At 49.0% G+C, this 23,259-nt stretch overlaps 1 protein-coding gene across 9 annotated transcripts in view; it reads right to left on the bottom strand.

The window, feature by feature from the left end:
* The window catches only part of LOC144720802 (tensin-3-like), a 90,920-nt gene that overhangs the window by 33,706 nt on the left and 33,955 nt on the right, over positions 1–23,259 (bottom strand). For 6 of the 9 annotated variants that reach the window (XM_078597857.1, XM_078597854.1, XM_078597855.1 and 3 more), the window contains exons 2-9: positions 21,088–21,205; positions 16,111–16,148; positions 7,334–7,372; positions 3,958–4,005; positions 2,246–2,301; positions 1,379–1,550; positions 1,086–1,136; positions 20–142 (exon numbers count right to left, since the gene is read on the bottom strand). In XM_078597857.1, coding sequence (XP_078453983.1) covers positions 20–142; positions 1,086–1,136; positions 1,379–1,550; positions 2,246–2,301; positions 3,958–4,005; positions 7,334–7,372; positions 16,111–16,148; positions 21,088–21,205 — 645 coding nt within the window. Of the gene's footprint in view, positions 1–19; positions 143–1,085; positions 1,137–1,378; positions 1,551–2,245; positions 2,302–3,957; positions 4,006–7,333; positions 7,373–12,114; positions 12,851–16,110; positions 16,149–21,087; positions 21,206–23,259 lie in introns of those variants that run through there. The other 3 variants (XM_078597856.1, XM_078597861.1, XM_078597862.1) reach the window with 3 other exon arrangements.

The following is a 23,259-nucleotide window of genomic DNA, read 5'->3' on the forward strand; positions in this document are numbered from 1 at the left end:
AGGGCGATTGTTCTCTTGCCTTGCAGTGGATGACCACGACGTGGGCCGGGTCGGCGTTCAGCCAGGAGTCCATGGCCTTGCAGATGCTGCACAGCACGTCCAGTGGGGGGGCGTGGAGGTCGGGCCACCCAAAATCCTTCACCTGAGACAAGAACATTGGGCTGCTATAAATGTCCGTACAATAAGCCGACCTATCATTTTTGGCCAGCTTGCTTCTGAAAACAAACTGCGTAGCGCAGCGGGGCCTTACCTGGTACATTTAAAAAGTTACATTTGAGCTTAGATGGCCCCACAGGCTCGGCTGCATGCCGCGCTCCCCCTCCCGTCAACGTAGCACGTATACAGAATGCGTTTCATCGTAGTTCTCAGGTGCGGTTTCGGGTTGTGCCGTGCGTTGTTCAGGCTGATGGAAAACGTTTCACTCCTCGTGTTGGGAGCTTCGTGTTCCTGAAAAAGCTCCCAGCATGTCGAGTAAAACGTCGGACATCCACGCCAAACAACATTCGGCACGACACGGAAACACATCGCAGCACCACACAGTGCAACAGCGAAAACCCACGCAGTAGTTTTGCACGCATTTTTCGTTTAATAAAATGAAAAGCCACAGACGGCCCTCGACAGAGAGAACTGACAACCTTGAATAAAAAGTCCATGTGTGGCTGGTGTCTGTGGAATAGTTTTGCTCCGTGCCGCGCAGACATAACCGTGAAATTAAAGGTCCTTTCTCAACGCCGACTTCACATTGCCCTCACGCCGCACCAGAACACAATTTAGGGGAGGAGAACCACAGCGAGTACGGGGCTGGCGGGGACGCGGGCTACGGAAGCCCAGCTCCCCGCGGCGGTAGGGCTGGAGCGCACCCTGCCCCCCTCCCTGGAGCCGCCGAAGGACAATGAGGTGCGGGCGTGGGGTGGGGGGCACGCGCAGCCACTCCGCTCCACCGCCAAAACCCTTTGTTTCATTTTCCGCTCAAAACCGCAAACCGCCCCCCCCCACCCCGATAACAGCACCATTTACATGGTCAACCGAGGTCAAGTTTAACAAACAACAAAACGTGCGAGTGGGAGGTGCAGGTTGACACTTACGTGCACATTGAACTTCTCTATGTCATATCTTCTCTCCGAAAGATTTATAACCTGGAATGAAAAATGTATCATGAATGATGAGTAGTCCAAAAAAAAACGGCGCATTGTGCTTTTGGCAACATCTCATGGGCCGCTGATAATTCTCTGCACGTCATTAAAGTTTAGAAATGCACGCCAGCGACTCGGCGGCCAGCACCGCAGCTTACGCGCGCAGGACGTTCGATTGGCTTATATGAGTGGGGGGCTCACCCCGTACCCACGCCTGCATGTGGGGGGGGGTGTGGGGGGCTCACCAGGTAGCCATTGGCGTGCTTGGAGTGCAGCATGCGCGCCACGTCCTGCATCTGCTGGTGGTAGGCGTGCGAGTCTCCGGCCGTCGGGGCGCACAGAGAGATGATGCGCTCCGTAATGTAGGTGAGCTCCAGGTCTCGGCCACCCTCCATGCTCAACTCCACGCCCCAGTGGCTGTTAGGAGGGGGAGGGTGGGGGGGGCAGAAGGCGATGCTATGCACAGCAGTGACTGCGTCCTCTGCCACTCGCCTTTGTGACTGCAGCGTCCCGTGGGCAGGTGTGTGCAGTGCAGTTGCTGTCTGCGGTGTGTACTGTTTGAATTGTATCTGCTTGGAAGTACACTATGTCAGTCCAAAATGTATGCTTTTTTGTGATACTGCGGAAGGCACTTGTCGATAAGCATATATCACGAAAACTCAACACAATCGTCAATCACATTGCCCTCAATGGAATAAATATACAATGGGCTACGTTTCGGGTAAAGGCCCTTCTTCATTGCATACGTGTCTAAAATGGATGTTATAAAATTAAATTTTTTTTGTACATTCGTATCATTTTGCCAGATATAGACATTGTACGATTGTTACCACCAAATGTAATAACACAAATCTTCCATACCACATTAAACACTCATTTTTAAAAAATCTAAACCAAAACGAATCAAAGTCTTTCTCAAGCCACACAATCGACATTAGCAGCCCATGAAGCAGATGTGTCAGCAGTGTGGTCATGAGACCGCGTACAGATGAAGCGTACAGATAATTTACAACAAGAACCTCATTCAGTACATTCTCAAGGATTGGTTTATTTTTTGACATTTTTTTTATCCTTTCTCTCCTTAGAATTAAATATGATTGAGTTCCACTTACTGCTGAGGTTTACATGGAATTTTGCTCCACCCTTCGGGAGTGGGGCTCGACGAAACCTGCAAACATGGAATTTGTTTTAGCATAAAAAACCCCACAATATTTCGGCAAGACTTTTCTGGGAACTGTTATGAAACACACCGGGAGCTGAACATGTGCACACGATTAAATAGAATCTGGGTAAATTCCCGCAGAGCGTTTTCCTAATCGTGAAAATGTTATTGAAATATTATTTGTGATCATGAGACCTCCTTTGCCAGTACCAAAATATGAGAATAGGTTTTCCCCTTTTTTCTGGCAACAAAACAGGTGTAAAGATGTTAAAACACCAAACTGAAACCTTTTACAAGGAATCATGTCTGCATTAACCACAATACTTGTGGTCAGAATGCGAACAAAAAAAACGTACTCTGATAATATATGCATTGTCTTTGAAAATGATTGGTCTACACCAGAGACAGCTTTCTTTTGAGCCTAGTCTCAAAACGGTGTTAGACGTCTTTTGGCATCCTCAATAAAAAACAAATGCATTCTGACCACAAGTATTGTGGTTAATGCAGACATGATTCCTTGTAAAAGGTTTCAGTTTGGTGTTTTAACATCTTAACATCTGTTTTGTTGCCAGAAAAAAGGGGAAACCTATTCTCATATTACTTGTGATATAAGATGATTGTTGTGAATTAAAAAAAACCTATTTATGGGTTTACTGTTAAATTGTGTGGGGGCGTTTTGTCTCTGTGTAGTGGGAGCAGTGGTGAAGTGGTTTTACGCACTACCCTACAATCCAAACTACCTGGATTAAATTCCCTACCATGGCTATCATGTCGTGGGACTGGCCTAGATCGACTCAGCCTTCAACAAGTACCTGGGGCCTCAGCACTTGGTAGACAAAGGTGTGGTGATAGCGACCCTGGTCCCCTAGTGCACCTTGATGACCTTAGAACATACTAGCAGCAGCTGCCTATGTGGAAGATACTTGTCTGTGTGTTTGTGTACACGTGTGGTTGTGTGAGAGAGAAACAGTTAAAACGGAGAGCGGGAGGAAGTCTGGCAACCCAGCCATGGCTTGACATTCACCATTGGGGCCCCTTGCAGTGAGCTGTCCATATCCATATGTTCACAATGTGCCGTGCCCCTTGAAGCCCCACTCGGCACATAAATCACGATCTTGAAGGGGGACTCATTGTATTGGCAGAGAGCATACAGCCAGCACAGAGCTCGCTGATTGCAGAGGAGTCACGCAGAAGGAATCTGAAAGGAAGAGCGGCGGAGTGGCGCACGTGCTCTGGGAACGCTGCACCGTGGAGCGTGGCATGCGAGCGACTGCTGTGGAGGAGCGATGCCAAACACTTCTTTGAAAAGCCGCACGTTCACCCAGGCCTGTTGCTCTCCCTCTCTCAATCTCTCACTGTGCCCGTCACATCAACGAGACGATTTATATGCTTCGTGGTTCCCTCACATGCGATACGTCCGCCTCTACTGCCCGTACTCGTAAATCAGTGACATTGGTGGCACGGCCAGTGAAACCAACTTCGATCTGCGAATATCCAAGAGGTTACTCAATATTCCACACACAGCGACCGTGCTGGTAGGAAGGCATACATTACTCTCGCACATCAACAGCTTTTGTGCGCATGGCAATGGAATGTTTTTACCGTCACCCCGAGCGGAGGGGGGTGTCACTTACAGTGACACAATACGCGGAATCCACTCACCGCCGCGGCAGCCTTCACATGCTCGGTGTGCAGGCCAGAAGCGCCGGGCTGTGAGGTAGTGGCAGGGGGGGAGGGTGGGGGGGCGACAGGGAGGGGGGAGAGGGAAAGTATGAGAACAAAAAACACCGAGAGACAGGGAGAGGGCGGATTTGGCAAAGGGAGCGTGTTGTTGGGCATGGGCGAGGAATGAGAAGTACGGGTCAGGAACGGGGGAGATGGGGCTGCAGTGTGGGAGGGGGGGCAGGAGATGTATGGGTGAGCTGGTGGAGATGCGAGCCAGATGCCAGCAGCTGCTCCCCCACACAGGGCACGTCGACATGCATTAGCGTTAACGCGGCCTCCGCTGCACCAGCTGCATGCGGAACAACCCCATCTCATGGAATTTTTTACGTAGACAAAACACAGAGGTGCGCACATTTCTATGCTGCGCACGCGTGCGCGACACACTGGGAGTTTTTTTGTATGTTCCATGCCGGTGATTATTCACATTAATGGAACTCAATGGAAGTGTAATTTGCTAAGTTGTCAGCGCAAATCAGGAAATGTTACATTTCCGTCCACACCTCGACACCCTGCTCCCCCCCCCGCTTTTCCACGCTAATGAGGAAGAAATTTAAAGAGAATATTACGTGGAAAAGCCTCAGAGCCGGGAGAGGAGGCTGGAGTCCCCGCGTGATTGCACGGAGATATCTCCGCATGCCGATACGCGGCTCGAGGGCCGGTGGGAGATGGCAAGCTGTCAATCAACGCTGATGGACCCGCGCTAATGCATAATCAAAAAGTGGAGCGTCTGATCTGAGCCACAACCGAATACTCTAAGCCCACCGCTGGGCTTAGAGTTTGCTTTTTCTTTGCTTAATTAACGATATTAATTGGTTCCACGAAAACCATCGTTAACTAAAATTATCTTTGATCGAAAATAGGACACACGTTAAACGCTTAATTTGTTCCAAGACGATAGAAAGTTGACTTTATAAACACAAGTTTATAATATTTAAGATTGCAAATTTAATAAATAAACGTTATAAGAACATATTAAAGCATTAATATTCATAGAAACATGGATTAATAATAAATAAATTGCGCAGAAAAAAGATGCATAAATAGAGCATAACATTTTTTTACCTTAGGCTCAGAAGATGGATGGCTTAAGGCAGGGGTGGGGAACCTTTTTTCTTCCAAGGGCCATTTGGATATTTATAACATCATTCGCGGGCCATACAAAATGATCAACTTAAAGATTAGCCTGTTATATTTGGTCAAACATTTAATTAACTCACCCCTAATGTGATGGCTGGAACTGCTTCTCTTTGGTGAGGCGTGTGATGTTAGCTGGTATTGATGATGTTGCTACTCGCAACTGCATTTCCAGGTTTGCTCCTAGATTGATTGAATTTCGAGTCCCGCCTGCGGTTGCCTTGGCAAGGCCAAACTAAATTATTTTGTGGGCCTTGTACGGCCCGCGGCCCGACCCCGATTCATTTTTACACTTGTGACTCGTACTTTCGCTACACGCACGGGGCAGGAAGCGAGGAGTCTAATCATCCCCTGCCATCACGTGAACATGGATTTGACGGCACGTAACTGTATCGCCGGCGCTAGAAACGAGTCCAAAAAATGTAGTGTGCTATCCGACATGGATGCTACCGATGATGAGCGAATAATTTGCTGTACAGTACTGTGCTTTATTAAGCATTCATGTACATTTATGTACACTTTATATACACTTACATTGTATACTACACTCGTATAGGCGAACTCCAACTTATGCGAATTCGCACTTACGTGGGGGTACATGGAACCTAACCCCCGCGTATTCTGAGACCTCACCGTATTCAAGAGAGCTGTTTTTCATAAACATTTAAAAGATATCAGCCAGTTGGTCTCAAAACGCTCATAAAATGGATTCGCTGATTGGCCGAGGTCTGCCGAGTCCACTTAGGAGCACTCCGATTGGCTGAAATTGGTGGCCGCGTGATATCGTAAACCATGTCGTTCATCGAAAATGTTTCGTTAATAGAAGCAATGGGACGTTATGGAACCTGGATCGTTAATCGAAACATCGGAAGGCAGCCAGGCGGTGAGATGACGCCAACAGTTTCCGAAGCTCTGCAGTCCTCTATATATTAATGTTTTCAGTCAATTAACGAGTGTTCATATATGTGGGTAAAGAGTGAAGCACCTCGAGCAATCCCACGTACGCGAGGCAGCAACACTCGATCCCATACAGAAGGGATAGATGGTAATAGTCCACGCTCTGCTGCACTGCTTTCTCCTTGCCAGCCAGGGTGTGGCAGCTCGCCGCCCACGGGGAGGAAGTTTCACAATATGTGCATAGCCACCACAGCCCAGCTAAATATTGCATGTGGCATCGCAGGGACCATTAGGGTTGGTGATAGCAGGGGGAGGCCTTCACCCAGCAGTGGATAGACAATGGCTGCTGCCGATGATTATGGTGGTAAATTTTGCGCATATTGCAATAATATATATTGCACAGCACGGCAAGCTGCATGGACAGTGGCGTGGCGAACAAAGACCGAGCTGTTGTGTGGGGTCTCTGTGAGAGTTTGTGTATGGGAGTCTGTTTGAAATGTCATCAGTGTGGTTTTAGTTTCTGAATGCGGCAGCTGTGACCTGGGAGCAATCATGTTTGTGGCACCAACCTTCGCCGACCTGTGTAAAGCAGTTTCATGCTCCGGAATCCAACAAAACCCACTATTGAAATACTTTAAATGCTGCCCTTTAAATGATTAAGAATGTTTACTGTTATCATTATTATTTATACGTCCTGCCATTTTTCGATGACAACAGCAGCCCTCATTGTAACATTTGAAATGATCACGTGCCGCAAAATAATGCACTATTGATTCCCAGTGTCATATACCGATATTCGTTATTAGGCTTTCAGCAACGACGGCCGAAATCTCCAAATTTACACGACGGTCATGCGCCAAGAGCCTCCTGTGTGAATTGGTGGGGGGTTCTGCTGGGGGGGGGGAGCAGAAGAGCGTCGGGTGGAACATGCTGCCACGGCTCCGCTGGATTCTCGGCAACGCGTGACGATTGGTCACGTCGACACTCGACAAACATTAAACACCGAGACGAAGCGACGCAGGCGCACACCGCGGGGGGCGCGTGATTACGGTGAAATATTTCCAGAGAACGAGCGGTGCAGCAGCAGCAGCTCTGCAGCTGTGCCACTAAGTTTGCTGACATGCAGGTAGTAGACGGTAGACGGTGCTTTATTCAATCCATAGACTCTATGACAGCAGCTGGTTGCATGAACTTGGAAGTCTTAATTTATTTTTAACCCCCCCCACCCCGCTGCTCAAAAGGCCACCCCACGCAGTGTGGCTGACACAGCTCAGACACTCACCAACTGGTAGTTAACCGGAGGGGTGCACGGGGTCACGACCTGCAACACAGCGAGGTACAGGGGGCACTCGGGTCAGCTGACAAACACGCACATTAGCAGGGACCCAGGCCCAGCTGCGGAGCCGACCTTCATCGCTCAGTGTCTGTTGTTTGCCGTAAATCCTGCGATTGCATCCCCCAAGTTTTATATGTAAACAACAACGTGCGCACAGATACCTGCCGTTCCATTCTCAGATTCATTGAATGCAATGCTCCTGAAATTTTCTGTAAAATTGTTGTTCGTTTTGCTTACATTGACATGCTAATCTCTCACAATACAATGGCCACCTCCCAGCTCTCCGATCTTACATTAACATGCAAATTGAATATCTAGCCCCGCCCACTTCGCTTATGACCCTTGGGCTACACCCATCTCAAACCTTTATAACATCCTGCCTCAGCAGCTCTCCCGCTATATTTTTTCACCTGATGACGATTGCTTGTGTTGCGATCGAAACGTCGTGATATTTGTATTATTATTTTTCTATCTACGTGGCTTTACCGAAAGACCTAAAGAATATGAATTCCTGCAGTCACGAAAGCTTTAAGTCAAGAAAATTATGAAATTACACTGCAGCGATTTTTCTTAAATTTTAATGCATTTTGGAAAATACTGAACACCAACTATTTCTTTGTAGTTTTATTGCACCAGAGAGGCAGCGGTGTAAGAATTTAGCAGTTGGCCCTCGCTAGCTCACGAAAACTCCCCCCCACCTCCAGCTTACCCTGCCCACCATGTAAACACATGTTGAAGAGCCACATTCACATTCAGCAACTATAATTCTTGTGAATTTTTACTTAAGATTATCCTCAACAAGAGTTCGAGTAAACACAAAAAAATGTGGCATCTCTTCAATCCCCTCAGCATTATAAAAAATGGGATCTAAGAGACGCCAACAATCCCGCATACTTTGCTTTCCTACGCAGTAAATATGCCTGCAGCATCTTGCAGAGTCCCATGCCCCGTGTTCGCAGGGATCGCCGCTGTGGCTGTAGAACAAGGAGCCACAGGACCAGATGGAGATCCTCCCAACACTCGCCAACTTTCAGCACCTGGCTGACCAGCCAGCGAGGCCCTCCCCTTTGCTTCACGGGAAATTACAAGTTGAGTAAGAAGTGGCACATAATTTATTTCCCAGAACGCGTACAAACATTCTCACGTGGCGCACACGGCACAACATCATCTCAAGACTGTTAAGTGTATCAGGGCGTGCCAGGTGGACTGGTTGCCCTCCACGTGGACTGATTGCCCTCCACGTGGACTGGTTGCCCTGCACATGCTGCAGGAGGCTGTTGCAACATGACCCTGTGGCTACCTGGGCTGACGTACACTCAAGTACATGTGCACGAATTTCATTATTTACTTCTCTTGTGTATCGGGCACACTAACTGTTTGAGAGTCACGTGTAAAAGCATTCGCTAAAATAGTGTGTCCCTGAATGGTTGGCACAAGTGGCACCGTTGGCGTGGCCAGAAGTCGAAGGAAGTGTGGCTCTCTTAGGCCCGACTACGACTACGCGGGTTGTCGCGGTCGTGCTGCGCAATCGTGCTGCACGGTGCTGCGACGCGTGTTCGGGTTGCACCGCATGCCGCGCTGCACCGCACAGAGGAGCTTTCAGCTCCTGGCACTGAAGCAGTGACAAAAGCTCCCAGCACGCGGAGCGAAACGTCGGATAACATGCCGTACAACACGCTCCATATATATAAAAACAAAACCCGTTATGCAAATGTCCGTCGCTATGGAACTAAACCTTTCCACCAGGAGCACTGCCTCGCAAATTTTTATTTTTAGCAAACCTTCTGCGCTGATGGGCTGGCGGTTAATTCGTTTTGAGAGTTAGGCAATTACCTTCGTGAACTTTAAACATTTTGGACGAATGCCAATCCCGGTTGCAAATTCCAAAGCTGGGACTCACGAGTGCAATGTTTTAAATTATTTACAAGGTGATCCTGTCTCACAGGCATGTACAGTGCACACAAGCTTGTGTTTAAGAGAAACGTACGACTGCTGTAACACGCTACAGCTTCAGTTATTCATTGCACGCTACTCATGAAGGACAAAGGTGTTCTCTTTGAAAGCACTCAGGATAATTTGTATCAATAAAGGTAAAGAATACCACAGCCTTGCTTTTTAGTATGATATAATTAGCTTTGTTTACCCAGAAAGCCTCAGAGCATCTCAATGTTCCTTCTCATGAAGGTCCTGCACTGCGATGTTTGGTTCTATTGCCCGAGTGATGCTTTGCATGATCAAGGAACCTGCTGTGTGTAGTCACCTGGAGCAGACGTTACAATGCACAATCAGAATGTGTCAAACACACGCACTCGACAACCCACCGGTCCCTGATCTTGAACTCGGCACGTGAAAGTCTCGAGGGCACAGTCTCGGTGAGGAGTCACACACTGGGTGGGGGGAGAGCCCCCTCCCTCCCCAGACATGTGACTTATAAAGCAACTCCACCACGGCAGAATGACTGCTCTCCCTGCTAGGGACTCTTCGGTGACAAGCGGCGCGGGGACGGACGCGAGATCATCTCCCCGCGTCTCCCCGCGTTTCGCCGTGCCGCCCGTGTGTTCACAGCGTCCCCGTGCAACTTGCAAGAGCGCCCACCTAACAGACGCCGGCCTGTGTTTGAAACATGTCGTATTTTCATAGTTGATCTCACTTCGTGTAAACGTGCTCGGTTGTTTTAAGGATTTATTTCCACAATTATGGCAAAAAACGAATGGGAACTTGTTGAACGACGCTGGCCCTCGAACGTGTTTCTGTTGGCGCGAACAACACTGTCGGGGGGCCTCCTTCGACCTGACCTTATCGGACCCAAGCATCTGAGGAATGCTCAGAGCTCAAGGGCTCCCAGGCGTGGGGTGGCGGGGAATGCAAACATGCCGGGCTCGGGCCTCGCCGGCGCGCTGTCCACGCCATGGCCGGCTCGGCCTGTGCGTGCGTAGGTGCTGGCCCCTTGCACCTTACAGTTCCTCAGGCACAATAAGCGAGCGAGCGCCAGTGACGGACCACTTTGTATTGCGAGTGTGCGCATTCAGGTCGCTCACGTGGAATATGATTTTCCTTGCATTGAACCCGCCGTGGATCTTATTGTCCTCGTGTCAACAAGGGGGACCGTGGGAACGCATGACTACAGCTGCTGGACCCAGAGAATGTCACCGATGTTTAGGCTGCCTGAGTGCGAGATCCCTGTTTGTGGTCTGTCTATGAGAACAATGATCCACCATATCTGAGTGTCAACAATTCGCTGTCCTGTCTAGAGTATGGGAGAGATCCTCTAGCCTGTAACAGTACCAAATAGAGGGTGGTGAGGTGTCCAAACTTATTTCCAAACCCCCAGCAAAGCTGGCCCGTCTGTAAACGTCAGCCCAGCTAAATGAGAGTAAATGTTTCCACCACGTGCACAGGATTCCTCTCTGCAGGCTACCTGATAAACGATAAAGCCACCACACTTTGCATAACGGCCTTTCTGTCGTGGTCTATAAGACCACTGCAGATAAATGATTTGGGAAAAGTGGCAGCAGAGATGGCAGCCCTTGTCTTTGAAGCATCACAAAGCGCGGGAGCACAAAGGCGCGTACAGCTCGAAGCTCCCAGCCTCTGCGGGGGTTTCAGGTGAGATGATTTGGCAGGTATCATGTTCGCACTGCTATGGTGCGGATGCGCTGCCTGTGATTCTAGCGTACTTGACAAGCTGTCATTCTTCCACTCGTGTTGCAAATGTCAAGAGGACTCCACCCTAATTACATCAAATTTAAATGTAAAACATATACGTAGGCCAGCTTGATCCAAAGCACCCGCGATCACGAGGCAGCACATTCTACGCGCTAAGCCCGGTGAACATCGAGTGAAGTCGTCTCTGGCAGCAGGAAAATCGCACTGAATTATTCCTCTAAATCCATTTGTCAACAACACTAATCCTGCGCTGGTGCGATTTACAAGGTGTCAGCTCAACGAAGGGGTGACCTCATTGAGTGCCGCGTACAAATGAGGACCACGGAGAGACGGCTGCCTGATATTTGACTTGACGCTCGGGGTCGTCGCCAACAAATATCACGTCAGACGTCACCACACTCCTGGTGAACACTAATATCCCCAAGCGCCCCTAATCGCACCTTCAGAGATTCCCACATCAGCGTAAAACAACCACAATTAAAGTTGAATTCAACTCCATTCCCGTAGCGCATTTAAGCTTTTTTTCACTGCGATGTTACCGAATTTGCTCGCCATGTGATCCACACTACTGCGCTGTCGGGGTCGTGGTCCAAGGCCCCACATTCTCAACTCCCAGCCAGACATATCCCCTCCACTGCCCTCATCTCACCTCCTCCTCACGTGTCCGTTTCATGTTCAATAGGACAAGTGGAGCCACGTAATGAAAAGAAAACAACTCGGTCGTCTCTGACGCATCCCAACGCTGACACTGGCCCCATTCAAGCAGACACTGCTTTGTTCCTCGTGTGCTTCCTTCCATGTGTGCAAGTTGAGCAATCACTTCAAACGATGCACACGGCGCCGCCAAAATTTTATAACATAAAATCTATCACAGCGTGAACAGTTCCTTTAGTGCAGAAAAAAGCCACATATTTCAGTCCGCAAGAAATCAGTGCAGCACGGCTTAGCGCACTGCAGATAAACTTAACATTCGTAGATTTATACCTCACCAACAAATAATACAAAAGTATAAAACTACAAACTGCATCATTATTCCGCGGCAAAATCAAGAAGTGACTTACCAAGCTGGGGCAGATGGAACCTCGCCTGGCCAGCAAATCACAGTGACAGGGGATGGAAGGCGAGTCTCACTTCTGTCTGGTCGACTCCGTTTCACTTGCCCACAAAGACTGGGACATGCGTAAAACATTCGCGTGCAGCGGTGGCGGGGAGCGTGCCCAGCCCCTTAGCACCCTCCAGCTGTGAGCTCCCCACACTTGTTTATCCACAGAGAGGGGAAGCAACGCGCCAAAAACTCCGCTCGCAGCACGCCCAAAAAAGAAATCTGGCCACCTCCCTCCCATACACTCCCCTCCCTCCTTCCCGTAGAAATGGGAGCGCTCGTCCACTCGGCTGGCCGGCTGGATGTGCCACCCTGCCGTACCCCATGGCATTCGCGCTCAATGGATGTCTCAGGCATGGCAGGCACGCATGCGCCTCTACGCACAGCAATCTCCAGCCAAGTGTAATGTTTAAATGTGACAAAAGGAATGTTTTACGGACTGTGGTGTCTGTACTTATTATGCAATAGTACTCGTCCACAAGGGTGGTCCCAACCTGACAACGGTGCTTTTATAAATATCAATTGTGTCCGTCTCTTAAACGTCACTAAATTAGTACGAGTCCTGCTAAATTTCCAAGTCTCACAAGTATGGGAAGTATGTATTTGAAGGCGATGCGGACGAGATGTCTTGGCTGACCCTTTGCTTTGCTTTTACTGTGACGCTTATGCGTTCTCCATCGCCCGTCTGGATCTGGCTCCCTCCTGGAATCAGCTCCATCACCAAATCCACCCCCGCACCCCCCCCAACCCCAACATTTAAAAATACTCAGTCCAATAATGTTTTATTGTGCCTGTTATTTCACGTAGCAAGAATCTGCTCGTGTAGCAAAAAAACATGTTTTCCAAGCGAGGGAATGAAAGATCCCATTTGCCCAAAATCGTCACCCACCACCTCCCCCCACCCACGCCACCCCCCATGGCTGCTACATTTCAGTGCACGCGCCCGGCCTTCTCCCTCCGGACCGGCTGAGCTCTTCAGGCCAACGAGCAGACAGATCAATGTCTTCCTTATGCCTGATGTGAAAGGGCTGCAAGCAAAAACAATGCAACTCGCGGTGATTGCACAATCTGCGCACGCAGAGAAAATGTCCGTTTGCCGATTGGGATCCAAATGAGGAGCTCAAACTTTTGATAATATCCAGCTACTCTCAGATCTACAATTTTTCAAAACAAATCTGATGAGTCTGAATTATTTTTAAAGTGCAGTAATGTAAAAGCCAGGCGCGCTTAAGAGGACATGAGGACCCTGGCAGGAGTGTTCTCGACACCCACGTTCGCTAGGAGCGCTAACGGAAGCTCGTGTCCTGTCCATGTCGGGCTTGCGCTGGCTCTGCCTCGGGGCAGGTGTTTTGTCTTCCGTGCAAGTGGCCTGTTGGCACGCCATGGTTGATTAAACCACTTCCTTGTTATGCGCAAGACTGAATAATGACAGGAAACTGGTGCTTTTTTAATTATTTTGCTCCAAATAGGACAGTGACTCAAGTGTAAGTGGTCAGGATTGGTTTCGTGAAAGCTGCAAACGACCACATCCAGAAGTGCAGGTGCAAGGCCGCCTCAGCCAGCGCCACAAAACCACATGGCACCGCGCTCTCCCCTGGTGGCTGAGCCACGTGGGTGCGCTCCTCTTACGAGCGATTTGGAGCACTTAGCCGCACACCGTGCAACAAAGCATGTCTCGGGATTTAAGTGAGTCAATACTCATCAGGAGCACAGATCGTGCACAGAACTCCCCATGACACCCAAGGATAAATGACACACATGCCGCACCGTGGATGAGACATGGCTAAGCTTGACACGAATGTCGATACGCGAATGCACACGAGATTTAAGACGATATTTTGTTTCAGGTGCCCGACTGTTATCTAGCACTGTGATGTATTGTGGGGATCCGCCTCCCCCAATCGGTTAAACCGTTCACTTCAGCTGTGAAGTCGACATGTCTTGCAAGTTGTTATTTTATATATTTACTGTAGCTCAAGCAACCTTTCACACAAAATGTCCACATGTGGCATAAGCTATTACGTGTGCAGTCGGTGCAACTGCACCAGGACCCATGGACCGGAGGGGGGCCAGGCGCTGAGCTATAGAGGAGGTAGACATTAAACATGAAGGTCCCATTCCTTTCCTTGCACCAGGGCCGAAGCCAACCAACGCCATGCCACGGGCTGTCCACCTGCCCCGGGTGGCACCAGGTGGCCAAGAGATGGCGTGAGAAGCAGGAGGTGGGTACAAATCCAGGTGGTATCGATGCGTTGTGGTGGCGCGAGTGGCAATAAAACCCAAACCAGCCTGTCTGGTCTGTGGCGAGGCGCCTGCGAGCCGTGGAGACGAGGAGGAGGTGACATCGCCTGATAGATCCTTCCAAACGCACCACGATGGATGAGGTTGCGATGACCTCAAGATGCGTGTCCTGCTGCGATAACCCCGGGGAGCTCGGTGCACCACGGCACGGGCGCGTCATTATTCTCATGGTGCGCCGTGCGTGTGCAGGTCTATGGGATCCGTCGACAAACCACTGCCAATTAAGTAATTCAATGAGGGGCAACATTTTTTTATCACTACTTAATTTCGCATGGCACATTAATGTCGCCACATTCTTTGCCATCTCGCTGTCCGGTGTCACCCTCATAGCCGCGGCCGAGGGTTGATGCCCATGGCAGATGCCCTCCACCGTTTGTGTGTTTCAGCGTCTCCCATGTCTCTGTCTCACCCTGTTCCATCAACTGATCCATTTCCTCTTCCCCCTCTTCCCTTTCATGTTCCCTTGTAGCATCACCTGCGTCACGTCTTCAGCTGATCCTCTTCGGATGTATCCTGTATACGCCAACCTTGATTCTCTTTTCACCACTAAAACTCATATTGCTAAAAACTGTGAATAAGGCAGGGGCTTAGTAAATATGTGAGTGTGTGGCTCGCTGTGTGTTTAGTTGGAGGAAGCCACGGTTACGATGCAATGACACAGTTTGCTTTGTTTGGTTTTATAAGGCCAATGCTGAAATAAACACACTTTTGTGATTGTTACACAAACAAATAATATTTAGCAAGCCTGATTACACTCCTTGATGCTCGAGATTTCATTTGTTTTTATTTGTAGCTCAGGGGATGTTGTGCTTGTTATTATTTGTGCGTTTCGTCTTCCTCATTTGGCATACACAGTCCGATCGTAGAACATGTCTTACGGTGAACGTTAGGTGGGACGGGTCCATTAGCTTGACTCTGTTTCACTTCACTTTCCTCATATCGGGGGTTCTTATTTTGCTGTCGGTAAAGAGCAATGGCAAACTCACGCACCTTTCACTTCCTGCCAAACGCGAAGTTTTTTTCACAACAGGATGTGAAGATGACCCCGAGTTCGACCCTGAGTTCACACACCCGGCGCTGGCCCCAGGAAGACGGCCACTGCCTCTGCCATGGGTACCCCTTAACTTGTAGTGGCGAGATGTTAACTACCTCGCCTGGTAAGCAGGAGGTCGTGGGTTCGATCCTGACCCTGATGCCTGTATATTTGGAGTTTGCATGTTCTCCCTGTGGTCGTGTGGAGTTTTCTCCAGGTCCTCCGGTTTTTACCCTCCACATTTAGAAACATGCGTTCAGGGTATTTAGCTGCTATACATTACATTAAATAAAACAGTTTAACTTTTAATAGTCTAACTCCACTGCGTAGAACAACTCGGCTCTAAGAATGAGAACATCGCAGATGTTCCAGACCGCTATCAAGACTGGATAGTCAAGATGTTATACAACATGGTAATGGCAAAAGGTAAAGGCGTAGCCCTGCAATTTCTTGCTTACGCCACTGCTGCTACAATGGCCTCCACCAGGGAGAGATCCCCTATAAGGGGTAATTTGAAGAGGGGGGCAGTACTCACACTTTAACCCCACCGCACGTGGCCTGAGGACAGTATCTCAGAACATGGATGCACACATAATAGAATGAAAAACTCCACAGTCTTACCTTGGATTCACATTTTCTGTGGCAGGTGAACTTGCAGGCTGCAACAATGAAAAAGTAAGATATGAAAATTAATATTTTGATGGAAAGACTTACAAATAAGCACATTAGAGTCACAGTGAATAATCACCATGGAGACACTGCTCACGGCGTCGCTGCTGTGGCAAGCACTCTGGGTGCCACTTACGGTTGCCACATCTGAGGTAGAAGAAAACCAGAATATATCATGGTAAAAATACAATCTCACAATACCAGAATATGGGAGAACTATAAGTGAATTAATTGTTTTAAGTGGTGAATTATTATCATATTAAAAAAAACGGGATTTTAATGTTCTGGAAAGACTTATAGATTTCCCAGGACAGCTACCTCAAAAGGAGCATGATCCTGGAAAAACGGTTAATGGTGGCAACAGTAGCACTACTCTGGTTATCTGCTCAGTAGCGATGACATCGACACAAACTCTGCAGTCTCTGACCTCTCAGGCCACGGTCAAGGATACAGCTCTGCACCAGCCCCGGCCCGAGCCACATTACATTTCTGGATCACCTCTCAAAGAATATTGACACAGCAGAGATTGGCAAACGCAAGCTGAGGGTGGTGCTAGAGAAGGGCTGACACCTGGAGCTCCAGGCTGTGAATGTGCACCCTGCACAGCGGTTAGCACACTGTGCTACGAACCCGGCGACACGAGTTCGATTCCTGCTCACGACCAACACCGGTGACGATTATCTGAACAGGTCCTCGGCCTCTCCTAGGTCGACTCAGCCTCAAAATGAGTACCTAATGCGTTGTGTAAACTTGGCTACTTGGGAGACAAAGGCGGCCGGGCGTGGTACTGGCCACCCACCCCATTGATTGCCGTGCCGACCTTTATAGGTGCTACTCGCTGACAGCACTTGCCCCAACAGTATATTGAGGCTATATGGGGAAACTGTCTTTGTATTCGCACCATGCACTCCACCGGCCACCGCGCACGGCCCTCAGTGCTGCTCCACCCGCCCTGCTGGCCAGCTACAGGTCAGCGTGCGGCAGCGAGCGCGGCAGGCCTTGTTTGGGGTCGTTCTGTGCTTCAGCTCCCCCCTAGCGGATTCCAGAGAAGTGAGCAGCGTGTGGAGTGCCATTGTACAGCTTTCTGCCTTAAAAGGATTGTTTTGGCTGCAAAATCTGATGTTGAATGCACCAGCCCTGTTTGGTGATCCTTGCAGGCTGCTCATTACAATGTACCATTAGAGTATCTCACTTTACGAATGAATAATAATAGCACAGTTATAATAATAAAAAAGTGCATCTTTGGAAATATTGAATATTGATTTACCCTATGTCTGGTTGAATTATTTTTGTTCACAGGTTAAAAGACCACTGACCTTATTTTCGGACTGTTCCACGTCACATCTGCTCACGACATTATGAAGGCATCTTGAGAGATCAGTTTAATACGTAGGCTTTTACGACCAATATTATCCATAAGAGTTTTTTTGGTACTAATAACGAATTGGCATGTTTTGTTTACGTGACAAACATTAACCATGTGTCAGGCGGTGGCGGGGTTAACGACATATTTATATTTACACGATCTAACCGAAAAAACCCCTCTATTATGGATCTTGAGACATGTTAGCCTGACCAGGACTGCAAGGCAGGACTGCAAGGAAGGGTTGCTGGAAAAGCCACAGAAATATCGACACAAAATGGTGTGTCCAGTGCTAAAGCTGCATAGAGGTTTATGCCTGCATCCTGCAAGGGTCAGAGAGCACTAACGGCTACAATGTCCTCAATGACCCTTTCCTGCAGGACCCTAATGCAATTCTAGAGTGACCCCTAACTGTACCCCTGTGACCGTTCATGTTATTGCAAGCCACAAGGCTGACTCACAATCCAGAGGAAAATTATTACAATTTCCAGGGCCCCATTTTCATCCACTTACAAAATAAATGCGGGCCGTATAAGGTCAAAATTGTACACCAGCTATTGGCAGTGCATGTGACTGTGGTTGTCTCTCCCGTTAATACGTAACAAAAATCATGACCTTATTCAGATGTCTTTCATTAAGCCAACTGTCAGCAGAACAACAAATACTGCAAGCGGATGTTTCTCCCAAGTCCAAATACAGAGGCATGCAAGGTATGCTACAGTGTCAATGTTTACATGTCCCGCTTAGTCTCTTGTCCTTCGATGGGCGCCCATCGATCCATTCCAGGGGCCCAGAGGTGACAGCATTGCATGCCCTCGTGAACATTACAAGGGCTGCAAAGCCATATTTACTGGGCTGTACAGTTGGGACACTGGGCTTTATGGCTGGGACACTGGGTTGTATGGACGCTGGGCTACATGGCTGGGATACTGAACTGCATGGCTGGGAGATAATGAGTTGGTTGGGCTACATGGCTGGGACTCTGGTCTACATGGCTGGGATGCTGGGCTGCAAGGCTGGGACACGAGTCTGCATAGCTGGGACACTGTGTTGTATAGACGCTGGGCTGCATGGCTGGCACACTGGGGTGTATGGCTGGGACACTGGGTTGTTTGGCTCAGTTAGCGGTGCTGCTCACTGGCAGTGGTGAGCTGCAGAAGCCCGGGAGCTGGCAGCCAGTAGGGGCCGCCCGACACCGACCGTGGGCTGGGGACGTTGCCGAGAACTCAGCGGCTAATGTCACCGCCCGCCATCTCGACCCAACTCCCCCATGCCTTCCGGGCAAGGGGCGCGCACTACTAACCTGCACAATTAGGTGTCATTTAGAGCTCTCAGCCGCACATAATGAGTGGAGATAATAGGTTGGTTGGAATAAACGGCACAGCTGTGATTGTGTACCCATTGGAAATGCCTCACTGATTAAGTGAACAGATTTAACAAGATGTGCATATGACCTCAATGTATTAATTTAATATGAAAAGGTAAAGAATCGTATTTAGACGCGCTTCATCATCCACTTCATATGTATCGTTGTTGCTCACATTCCGGATGTGTTGATTCAAGGTGTCCAAAAAATAACAAACACAGGGCCTGTTCTACTCTTTAAAAATAAGCTAAAATAATACACTTTTCAGTCCAACTGCCCAATGGCCACATGCACACACAAACCCTAATCCGCATCCAGTGCACACACCATGGCAGATGATGCAGACACCTGATGCACAAATGGAAAATTAAAAACTCTCCAGTGTGCGAATGTGGTGGTTCTCCAGACTAGACTGTACAACATATAATGATCCAATGCCCAATACACAAATACAAAGGAGACATCACAGTAATACACTCCGCTATTTGGGCTTGACCACCTGAATATGAAATTGTCGTTGTTGCTCTGCATCTACATCAGCCATACGAAAGAAGAAGGGCCTTAAAAACAAATGTCTTACAACAACAGAGTTGGGCCTGTTAGACGCATGCTACTACTGTGTTGCCCAATGTTCTCGGTGAGAATAATCCACAAACACCTTGGGGACCTGTTCAGTGGAGTACAACAATATCTTTACAAAATGTGTATAGATGTACTATGATAGTCGATTGTGGATAGTGAAACCATAGATATACACCGTCTACAAAGAAGACTAATGGAAAACACCGGTCCAGAAACCCCATATGCCGATGCTAATTCATTTAATGTTGAGGTTGTGAAACAATAACCCTTACTTTCTATTTGCAGGTGTATCACTCCTAATCCACCATGATGAAACGTTATCTATGTGTAACAATGAGAGTGCTTCTTTGATTATTTACAATGTATGTATGTTGAACTTCTTTCACACCGTACATATGCAACCATGCTCATCGGAGGTATGGGGGCAGGACAACATACTGAACACACAAAAAGCAGTTCTAAAGAAATGAGTTTTCAATTTAGAAAGGATACAATGCCTAACCTGTGTAATAAAGACAATGAAGAATTTAAATATGACAACCAGCCGGTGAGATGCATTCATTCAATCTAAAATCAAAACTCTGCCATGCATTTGTAGCCGCGTTGCATAAATCACACACGTCTGCTGTGCGTTCAATGCTTATCGCGGCCCTGTGATTTGCATTGATGTGCCAAGGCCTGCAGTGCAGTGATTCATCAGCCGTGCAATTTCTGCAAGTTGCCTGCGAAGAAAACCATTCGTCATTCAATAACAAATACGGCGCTACGAAGTAGTGATGCATGTTATGACCTGTGTTGGTAGTTCAGCTGCTCCTGAAGGTTTTATAGATTGGACTATTTGCGATATCAATCTCTATATCCTTAGCACGCACCGGTGTGGTATTTATTTCATTGGGCACTCATCTTTGCAATGGACTGCATCAATCTTCAACCACTCTTCAGCTCTGCATGGTTGGCTACACACGGTGTGAAAGAAGTTCAATATACATACATAACGTACACACTTAAACTCCATGTGTACGCCTTAAAGTTTGTTATGCCCGGTAGAATTTGTGCTATATTAAAGTTGTAAAAAACGCTAATAATTGTAATGAATCAATATCTGCGAGGACGTCACTGCTGTGCACAGGCTTATGCACTTGGCTCCGGAACCACACAAACTGCAATAGTGGCAGCAGCGGAGACAGAGCAAAACCGCAAAATCCTCAGAGCGACCCACAAGCCTGACCCACGTGACATGGCCAGCAGCCCAGCGCTGCGGGGCTCTCGCCCAATAATTGAAGCCACATCTGCAGGTGGGCGGGAATCTAAGTGCGAGTGCATGCGGCTGGGGAGAGAGAAAAGGGTGGGCGGGCAGTTAGGCGAGTGCTTGAGTGGGTGGGTTAGGGGGTAGGTGGGTGAATGGACACGGGTGGGTAAATGTGTGTAAGAGGGTGATTGAGTTGCGTACTTGTACACTTGTGGAATTGGCGGATTAGGTTGTTCACGGGTATTGTGCATGTGCGGAATGAGTTGTGCACGTGTATGTGTATGGTGCTGCATATGTGTGTGTGTACATGTGCAATTGGTGGGAGAGGATGTGCATGGGTATGAGTGCAGGGGGCCGATGTGTACTCACTGCGGCAGGAGGTGGCATGCTGGGACACAAGCTGCCGGCACACCCCACACGGCTTAGGCCTCCGGAGGGTCCGCACACGAAATTTATGGCCACCAAGGGCTGGCACCTCCTCCTCCGGCTACAGAAAACAAAAAGACAAAGATCACACATTTAGCCTTTAACAGACTGTTGGAGAGCAAGTGCTGTTTGCGAGCAGTTATTAAGGCTGGCAAGGTACACGAGAGAGTGAGTTTCCAGCGCCACCCCCGGTCACCTTTGCCTCCCCAATGATGATGTTGACACACTGCACAGACGAAGATAAAGTCATATACATGTACAGCCCCGCAAACTCACAAGCACACACAGATACACAAAAACAAAATCAACACATGTGCACAAACCCACAGGTACACACACATATAGACACAAACACACACTTGTACACATCATTATTGTTTGCATCAACTGTGGACAGGACGTTTCAAAGCGCTTCATCTCCTCGGATTGCTTCAGCCATGCCCTGGCCAAACAAGGTCTTTCTCGACAGCAAGACATGATGGTCCTGGTTTATCTCCAGCTCTGACCAAGCCTGAGGATTTGTTGTGGATGTGGTCTGCACACGGCACTTTGAAGAGCTGTTGCTACCATGACCTGATCACTGCGCAGTAAAGGCACCGGCCGTCTTTGTAACGGGGATTAAATGGAAAATTCGAGGACACAATATTTATTTTAATATTCCACCAGAACCCTGCAGGCAAGGGGCATGTGTGCGTGCTGTACGTTATGTGTAGACTGATTAAAGGAATATAAAAAATGGGTAGCATTACATACTCGACTAACACACAACCTCACTATCCTCACACAGTAATCAGCAATCAGACACACACCATTTCACTCTCCCCACACAGTGATCAGCCCCAGACACACACCACCTCACTCTCCCACACAGTGATCAGCTCCCAGACACACACCACCTCACTCTCCCACACAGTAATCAGCCCCAGACACACACCACCTAACTCTCCCACACAGTGATCAGCCCCCAGACACACACCACCTCACTCTCCCCACCCAGTAATCAGCCCCAGACACACACCACCTCACTCTCCCACACAGTGATCAGCCCCCAGACACACACCACCTCACTCTCCACACACAGTGATCAGCCCCAGACACACACCACCTCACTCTCCACACAGTGATCAGCCCCCAGACACACACCACCTCACTCTCCACACAGTGATCAGCCCCCAGACACACACCACCTCACTCTCCCACACAGTGATCAGCCCCAGACCAACACCACCTCACTCTCCCACACAATGATCAGCCCCCAGACACACACCACCTCACTCTCCCACACAGTGATCAGCCCCAGACACACACCACCTCACTCTCCACACAGTGATCAGCCCCCAGACACACACCACCTCACTCTCCACACACAGTAATCAGCCCCAGACACACACCACCTCACTCTCCCACACAATGATCAGCCCCCAGACACACACCACCTCACTCTCCCACGCAGTAATCAGCCCCAGACACACACCACCTCACTCTCCACACAGTGATCATCCCCCAGACACACACCACCTCACTCTCCACACACAGTAATCAGCCCCAGACACACCACCTCACTTTCCCACACAGTGATCAGCCCCAGACACACACCACCTCACTCTCCCACACAGTAATCAGCCCCCAGACACACACCACCTCACTCTCCCACACAGTGATCAGCCCCAGACACACACCACCTCACTCTCCACACACAGTAATCAGCCCCCAGACACACACCACCTCACTCTCCCACACAGTGATCAGCCCCCAGACACACACCACCTCGCTCTCCACACAGTGATCAGCCCCAGACACACACCACCTCACTCTCCCCACACAGTGATCAGCCCCAGACACACACCACCTCACTCTCCCCACACAGTAATCAGCCCCAGACACACTCCACCTCACTCTCCACACAGTGATCAGCCCCCAGACACACACCACCTCACTCTCCCACACAGTAATCAGCCCCAGACACACTCCACCTCACTCTCCACACAGTGATCAGCCCCCAGACACACACCACCTCACTCTCCCACACAGTGATCAGCCCCCAGACACACACCACCTCACTCTCCCACACAGTGATCAGCCCCCAAACACACACCACCTCATTCTCCCACACAG

Source organism: Lampetra planeri, chromosome 10 (genome assembly GCF_965212315.1).
Source record: "Lampetra planeri chromosome 10, kcLamPlan1.2.h2, whole genome shotgun sequence".
Taxonomy (NCBI): domain Eukaryota; kingdom Metazoa; phylum Chordata; class Hyperoartia; order Petromyzontiformes; family Petromyzontidae; genus Lampetra; species Lampetra planeri.